The sequence below is a fragment of the Austrofundulus limnaeus genome, unplaced genomic scaffold (assembly GCF_001266775.1).
Source record: "Austrofundulus limnaeus strain Quisiro unplaced genomic scaffold, Austrofundulus_limnaeus-1.0 Scaffold1176, whole genome shotgun sequence".
In the NCBI taxonomy this organism is placed as follows: domain Eukaryota; kingdom Metazoa; phylum Chordata; class Actinopteri; order Cyprinodontiformes; family Rivulidae; genus Austrofundulus; species Austrofundulus limnaeus.
This window is the reverse complement of record NW_013953578.1, coordinates 1-8,046: the sequence shown is the minus strand read 5'-3', so window position 1 is coordinate 8,046 and position 8,046 is coordinate 1. Positions and strand designations below refer to the sequence as shown.

The window sequence follows — 8,046 nt, the reverse complement described above, 5'->3', positions numbered from 1 at the left end:
CATTGATCAGATGCTGCTGCTGACTGATCCATGATGTCATGTAAATGAAACATTTTCTACATATAGGTCAAATTAATCACTGCAGTCAAAAAAAGGTAGTCAAACTGAATTTTTAATAAACCAAAATACAGTTTCAAAGCAAATTAATTCAGATACAAAACTTTAAATTCAGTTTCAATTTAGTGAAATTTATTTTCAAACCAATGAATTTAATTTCACGTTCTGCACATTCGGATCCAATCTGAGAAATTCAGATTCACTTCCTGCTGGCACAGGATTGATCCCACAGTCTCAGAGTCAGCGCCTATGTGTGTTTTGTTCTCACGTGGATGAGGCCAAAGTTGTTGTCGTCCAGCAGGTTCTCGAAGGACTGCGACAGGGCTTTGTTTGGGGTGCTGACCAGCAGGCACATCTCATCATCAGGAGACCTGAAAACAGCCCACAGAGCGCCGTAAGGACCCCCGCTCACCGTGTGTTTGTGTACTTTAACGCCATGAGCAGACACCCGCCGCTGATCCAGCCTTTCACCGCAGATAAGAACTTTAATAAAGCTATCAGCGCTGCGGCGGCGAGTCGCCCACCTTTATCTCACTTCATCTGCGCCTCGGGGGACGCGTCACTGCCGCATGGATTAGCATATAAATGACAGGAAGGCTTTAAACACATGTTCAACTAACTTTCTGCTTCTTCCTGATGTTTCTCCTCCGTCACTCAAACGACTCAGCCTGACTCATCAATAAAACATTTTATTGATGAGTCAGAGAGAACACAAGAGCTTCCTCTCATACATTAAATCCAATCCAAGATGTATGATGTCATCACCTGAAACGTGACCACACCCCCTGAGTTAGGACTCCACCATCTTATAAATGTATGACCCCACCCATGAGTTATTAGCCTGGTTAAAACCGTCACTTTGGTCTGGACTCTCTGCTGTAGAGAAGTGATTGCTTGTTGGAGGCGTGGCCTCTGCTGAAGTTTAAAATGATTGGATCTGATTTACCCAATCGCTAACAGTTGGCCGCCACATACGCAGTGCAACAGCTCCACTGAGGAGGCAGCGAACCGGAAACTGTTTGCGCTGCGAACAACCCAACTGTAGACTGGACTCTTCACAGACTGCAGAGACGTCTGCAGACGCTGAGGGCTTCATGCATTTAATGAGGTGTTGAAGGGAAATTATGGAACACGTCTCGCTCGTCAAAGTGTGCTTTTTCTTTTGAAACTTTGTACCGATGTGTCCTATGTGTATGTTTGTTTCCAATGCTAACTAGTTAGCAGCTAGCGGATATCACTAGTTAGCGATCCAGGCTAAAAACAAAAACCCTGGTTCTATTTTTATTGTAATTAGTAATTAAAGTTAACTGTATTCGAGGCTACTAGTTTGTTCTTTGTTCAGAGTCACCTTTGACAAGTGACCAGCTGAGCCCCCGGACCGCTGCTCCACCTTCTCTGACATTGAACGGTACCGGCTGTCTCGCTATCCAGGTCAAAGCAGCCAGGTTCTGGCAGCTACAGGAGAGCTGCTCCTGTTAAATTCAGACTTTAAAGTGCCTGTGACGTCAAATTTTTGTAACACATATGAATGCATTTTTAGAAAGAGGACGTTGATAAAATACTGCAAAAGAAATTTCATGTCGCTGAGATGAACAGTTGTTGAGATATTTGCCTGTGAAGTAACAGGAAGTGATGTCAAAGGGGAATGTCAGTATGTAAACAGAGTGTTGTTTAAAAAAAAAAACAACCCAGACTGTAGAGAGGATTCTGATGTTTCTTTAGATTAGTTTGAGTCTATAGATGAAGAAGAGTTAAAGTTTAAATAATATTGTTTCAATAAACAAAGACTAGAGATTTCTTTGCTAGAGTTCCCCTTTGATGTCACTTCCTGTTTCACTTTGGCTGAGCCAAGTTGAAAAGAAAATATGCAGTTATAGGACAAAATGGGTTAAATCGTGTGTTGTTCCAACTTTCTTAAATACTGTTTTCTTTGACTTTATGTATTTGAAGAATATGCACGTCACAGACACTTTAAAGTAGTTTTTTAAATGTAGTTATATATTGTCTGACTTTTATTTTGTGCAATAAAGATACTATCGGCATTGCTGTTTGTTTTTCATTGAGTTTAAACCATAAGGAAAAAAAACAACATATTTACTCACAGGCATAAAGTGTGCAGCAACTGTGAGTTCATTTATAAGAAAAACACTTTGGATTCATTCACTTCCTCCACGAACATTGCTAACGGATAACTGCACAGAAAATCGACGCTGATGTTCAAAACTCCTCCTTCTGTTCTCTGATTGGCCCGACTGAAATGCTCCTGAAGAAATCCTTGAAAAATCCCAGACGGAGCAGAGAAGGAAACCAGAACTGAGAGGAACTGTGTGGGAAGGCCAGGCCCAGGCTATGATTTAGAGAACCCAACATGAAAGATCCAAGACGTTTGATTCTACTTCATAACCACGCACCGTTATGTTTAACCCCGCCCCCAAGAAAACCACACCTCCTGATACATACAACCACCTGTCCTCCAGGTGGACGTGTCCCTGCCGGTACTCACTCTGTGAGCAGAGCGAACCTCCTCAGGCTGTCCAGGAACTCTCTGCTGCCGCCCTGGTGGAAGTGCAAGGCAGGAAGTGAGGTGGAGGGCTCCTTCAGCTTGAGGATGATGAAGGTCCAACCTTCATCCTTCACTGTGACGGACCTGAGGTCGCTGACGCTGATCGTGAAGGCCCAGTGGCTCCTCCCCTGGCTGTGGCTCAGAGAGCCTGAGAGACAAGGCGCAGGGCTCAGAAACACGTTTCCTGTGTCGAGCTGCAGCACGGTGAGCGTCTTCAGTCGACAGGAAGTGGACGGGCTCACCTTCTCCGTTGGCGCAAGGCTTCTTCCTGAAGGACACGGCGTTCACCATGTCCCACTCAGTCTCGTAGCTCTGCTGCGTCTCCAGCAGCTGGTGGGACTGGGACTTGTCCCTGGGAGACTGGGCCCACTCAACCACCGAGCTGGAGTCCTGATGAAGAAAAACAAAGAACACACCTGAACGTCACCTGTCGGCTCGTCACGTCACACCGAGCGAAGAGAGACCAATACGGGATAAACCTTGTGTCAGCAGGAACTGAATCTGAATGTTCATAATTTGAAATAAAATTCATTGGTTTGAAAATAAATTTTACTAAATTGAAACTGAATTTAAAGTTTTGTATCTGAATTAATTTGCTTTGAAACTGTATTTTGGTTTATTAAAAATTCAGTTTGACTACTTTCACTTTCAGTTCCATAATTCAGGTTTTTGTGTCACATCCTGGTCCTTGAGAAAGCCAGGCAGAGTAATCAAACACAGATCCACAGATTTATGTTTCACTTTGGTGAAGTTTCCCTTCTGGATGTAACAGAGTTGATGCAATCCACTGTAAAAGTGACAAAAACACACAAAGTTATTTTATTGCAGTGATTAATTTGACCTATATGTAGAAAATGTTACATTTACATGATGACATCATGGATCAGTCAGCAGCAGCATCTGATCAATATGTGATCCATGATGTAAATCTGTGGATCTGTGTTTGATTACTCTGCCTGGCTTTCTCAAGGACCAGGATGTGACACAAACATCTGAATTATGGAACTGAAAGTGAAAGTAGTCAAACTGAGTTTTTAATAAACCAAAATACAGTTTCAAACACATTAATTCAGACACAAAACTTTAAATTCAGTTTCAGTTTAGTCAAATTTATTTTCAAACCAATGCGTTTTATTTTAAATTCTGCAGATTCAGATTCAGTTCCTGCTGACACAGGATTCATCCCGTACACCTACCTGTCCTGCACACAGCATGTTGGACGGATCCACAGAGTCCTCCAGAGGACGGTAGTCCACCAGGACCTCAGCGTCCTGCAGACCAGACAGGAACCAATCAACGAGCTGTCAATCAAACACTGAATACATTTTAAAACTGTGACACGTGACGTTTCCACTCCTCTGATCTTCAGTAAACAAACAGGATCACGTGACATGAGTGCGTGATGATGTCACACTCGGAGTCTCGTGACCCCAGAGTCTGATTCTTACTTTCTCCAGGATCCTGAGGGACCCAGAGAGCAGCAGGTCCTGGTCGGGTCCACCTTCATCTGGACTCGGATGGATGAAGACTCCTTCGAGCTCGAAGATCACCTGCGGGTCAAACAGCACCGTTCAGAACCGAACCCTTTACACGGCAACACAATTACAGTTCAACACGAAACACCACCGAACCGGATCAGAACTTTATTCGACTTGAGGCGAGACAGAAAGACCCGCAGCAGCACCGGGGAGGGATCCGGCCTGAAGCCGTGACAGCGGCGGTGTTTCTGGGCTTTCTTCAACCGTTACCCGGGTCTGTCCCGCGGCTCAACGACAGCCGGAGAACCGGGCCGGGTCAGACACAACCAGCTGGCGGTGACCCGCCTCCCCGGGCTGCTCCCGTGGTGTCGCTGTGTGGGTAGTTAGCTCCACAGCTAGCCCCGCGGCCAGAGCACCGGATGTTCCCGGGGACATCGACACCGAGGTCCGGTTTCAAACACCGGGTCGAGTTCGGTCGGTTCTAACATGTGTGCATCGTCACGGCTTCATGTTTTTACCTTCAGCACGGAGTCCGCTGCCATGTTGCTGCTCTCCGTGTGACGATGGCACGTCACGTGACAAGCAGCTACCAAAACACAACTGACAACTCAGCTTCCGGTTAGCACAAAGACAACAGGCTCACGGTAAAATGTTATTATTATTGTTTATTTTATTAAATGTAAAATATCACCTTTATTAGAACAATATAGAGCCTCATAGAGGGAATGTATGAATTATTAACCTTTAAATTTTGTTTTGTGTTCACAGCGATGCCAATGCGCATGCGTACATTCTGGCAGCCCCGCCCCAAATACATAGCCACTTCCGGTAGTCACAATAAAAGTAAACAAAGATGAAACATCCAATCTGAGAGTAATTAATAATATTTTTCCATCAGAAAATTATGTCATAGTCACGAATCGTAACAATTAAACACAAAGGACAGAAAATCGCTAAAAAATACCAAAAGTAGAGATGATTTTTTTTAAATTACCAAACATACAAATCATCTGGTTATCAACCAGAAATTAACATCAAAAGTACAAAGTGCCAGGGGTAATATGAACACATAGAGTTATCAAGTAGACAGGTCATAAATCTTGAATTTGTTGAGGATCTTCTTTGTGGGAAGTAGAGATGAATCACGTCGGAACTCGGAAGTAGGCGTGACGTCACCTTCGAGTTCGCCTCTTTGGAAAAAGATGGACGCTCGCAAGAAAGCCTGTGTTGTTGTTGCTCTGTCAGAGTTTATAAAGTTACAGAACCGTTTTTTACTCCACCTGAAGAACGTGTCGGAGGAGGATGAGAGGCGCAGAAGGTATTTTGTTGTTTCTTTGCGGAAAAAAAGAACTTAATTATTTTCAGTTTGTTTCCCAACATCACCTGGTTCAACAATAGGTAAAATAAATAGTGCATTGATGATGAAATGTTGCACATTATTTACCTCTAAGTCGAGTTTATTCAGTAAAATCGTGTAGATAATTGGAAAGCATGTGTTTATGGTCTTGTTCAATAAAAATGTTATATTTTGACGTTAACAGTTTGTCTCTGCAGGTTACTGATGATCCTGCTGGAAAGAGAGCAGATCTTCACGGAGCCTGGAGGTCGGTGGGAGGAGATGCCGAACGCAGATCCCTCCGCTTTCGTGCGTCATTTCAGACTCACCAAGACGCAGTTTTTCTACCTTCTGATGCAGCTGCAGGTTAACGGCTTAAAGGAAGGTCCGGCGCCGCCGGTTTCTGTGGCCAAGAAGGTCCTGATGTTCCTGTGGTTCATGGCCAACCAGGGCGACTTCAGCGACATGTCCGACAAGTTCGCCGTGCCGCCGCCGTCGGCGTACGGGATCATCTCCGAGGTTCTGAAGGTCATCAGCACGATGGGACGGACCTTCGTCTCCTGGCCCAGCGACGGTCAGAGGGCGTCGTCTGCCGCCGCCTTCCTCCGCCTCTCTGGCCTCGGCGGGGTCATCGGCGCCATCGATGGGTGTCACATCCGGATGCGGAGGCCGGCCGTGCGAGGAGGAGACTACATCAACCACAGGTCCTTCTACTCCATCCTCCTCCAGGCCGTCGTGGACGAGGGCGGCCGGTTCACCGACATTTTCGCCGGACCGCCGGGACGCGTTCGAGACGAGAGGATGCTGCGGGAGTCCACCTTCTACGCGGCGTGGCGGGAGAAGATGGGTGACTACAGGCTGCTGGGGGACGCCGCCTACGCTGGAGAGGACTTCCCGTTCATCCTCGCCACGAAAGCGGACGACGAGGCTCTGACGGAAGCGGACCGGCAGCAGAACGCTCAGATCAGACGGGGCAGGGAGGTGGTGGAGCGAGCCTTCGGGAGGCTGAAGTGCAGGTGGAGGCGTCTCCGGGATCTGCAGAGCGTCAGGCTGGACGTCGCGGTGATGACCGTGTTGGCCGCCTGCTTTCTGCACAACCTGAGTGACGGGACATCAGAGAGCTGCTGGGAGCACCCCGAGGGCTGCCCCCGGCTGGACGACCACAACGAATAAACGCTCCGTGCAAACGCCACGCTTCATTTCCTCAGGACTGGTTTCTGTTCGTTAGAGAGATTTTTGATTCTTGTGCTGCAAAAATAAAGAACTGTATTATTCTTCATTATTCTTTGTTATTATTAAAAGTGTTTTCAACTATTTACTGTTTCATTTTCATTCTTTCAACTCAACTGAGCTGGAAACATAAATAAAACTTTTAATGGAAACAACAGTTTTTTAGCTTTCATTTAAAAAAGTGTTTTTGTTAAATTTAATATGAAATCTAGTGTAATTTATCACATCAAACTGAGGATTAATCTTAATTATGTCAGAATGACCTCGGCACACACATTTTGATACCTGGATCATGCTGAGCGGGTCCAGGGACACGTCCTGATTTCTCTTCCTAATCAGAATAACTCGTTAAGATTCGACCTGAATCCGATTTTTAGCTGATTCTGTGAGGAATGTTTGACATAAAGAGGAGAGATTTGAAAGCTAAGAAACAGTTTGTTCAAATAAATGATGTAAGATCTGAACTCTGACATCACGTGGAGTTCCTCAGGGTTCTGTACTTGGACAAAAGTTATGTTTTATGTGAATGACTTCAGGGTTTAAATGTGTTTTATTTGCAGATGACACTACATTTTTTTGTTTTGGTAAAGATATAGAACAATGTTGGAAATGATGCGAACAGAATACAAACTTGGTTTAAACTTAATAAAAGTTCATTACATTTGACATTTCCCGCGGGTGTTCCCGCGGTGCGGTATTATGCTAAGCTATGGCGCCAGACACCCTCGCCTCCACGGAGTCCCCGTTTTTCATAGCCGCTACTAGCTCACTCGTTACACGGATGTGGTAGCTAGTAGTTAAGGCTTTTAGACATCGACTTTCCAGCCAGGACTGGACTGGGAGCTCATCCAGACCGCTTAGCTAAGACGGGTTTTTTTGCCCCTAGCATGGAGATGCTAGCTACAATGCTAGGAGTTGCTTACTCCAAGCTGAAAGCATGATATTCAGTAATAGAGGGAGAGCTGTTGATGTTTCATTTAGAGTTGATGATGTTGAGATCTGTAGAGTCAGTGAGGACGTTTTTCGGTGTCATTGAATGAAAACCTGACATGGAAAACTCACAAAAATTATTTAAGAACAAAAAATAAATCTATTGCAGTACTGTATAAAGTGATGAGTTATTCAGTCTTAAAAGGGTAGGGTGTCTTCTCCGGGTCGGGGAGGAGGTCCTGCCCCAAGAGGAGGAGTTTAAGTATCTCGGGGTCTTGTTCACAAATGAGGGAAGAATGGAGCAGGAGATCAACAGGTGGATTGGTGCTGTGTCTGTAGTGATGCGGGTGTTGTACCGGTCTGTTGTGGTGAAGAAAACTGAGCCAGAAGGTCGGTCTACGTTCCTACCCTCATCTATGGTCAGGAGCTTTGGGTAGTGACTGAAAGGAGAT

General features: G+C 45.3%; 2 protein-coding genes across 2 annotated transcripts; one reads left to right on the top strand and one right to left on the bottom strand.

Moving 5' to 3' along the window:
* Positions 1–325: 325 nt before the first annotated feature.
* LOC106534453 (TBC1 domain family member 15) lies at positions 326–4,692 on the bottom strand (the record flags this gene model as incomplete). Its single annotated transcript, XM_014031096.1, is given in 6 exon segments — positions 326–428; positions 2,561–2,768; positions 2,863–3,010; positions 3,817–3,891; positions 4,069–4,170; positions 4,617–4,692. Coding segments are annotated over 6 exon segments (660 nt in total), but the record flags the coding sequence as incomplete, so codon positions are not given.
* Positions 4,098–6,748, top strand: LOC106534454 (uncharacterized). Its single transcript, XM_014031097.1, has 3 exons — positions 4,098–4,742; positions 4,867–5,416; positions 5,653–6,748. The coding sequence occupies exons 2-3, from the start codon at positions 5,301–5,303 to the stop codon at positions 6,605–6,607; spliced, it is 1,071 nt and encodes a 356-aa protein (XP_013886551.1). The 5' UTR covers positions 4,098–4,742; positions 4,867–5,300; the 3' UTR covers positions 6,608–6,748.
* Positions 6,749–8,046: the final 1,298 nt, after the last annotated feature.

Bases quoted from the DNA above. Each gene is read 5' to 3' on its own strand.
- LOC106534454 (XM_014031097.1), top strand. From the start codon at position 5,301: ATGGACGCTCGCAAGAAAGCCTGTGTTGTTGTTGCTCTGTCAGAGTTT. The intron at 5,417-5,652 runs GTATTTTGTTGT...TTGTCTCTGCAG, and splicing joins GAGGATGAGAGGCGCAGAAG to GTTACTGATGATCCTGCTGG.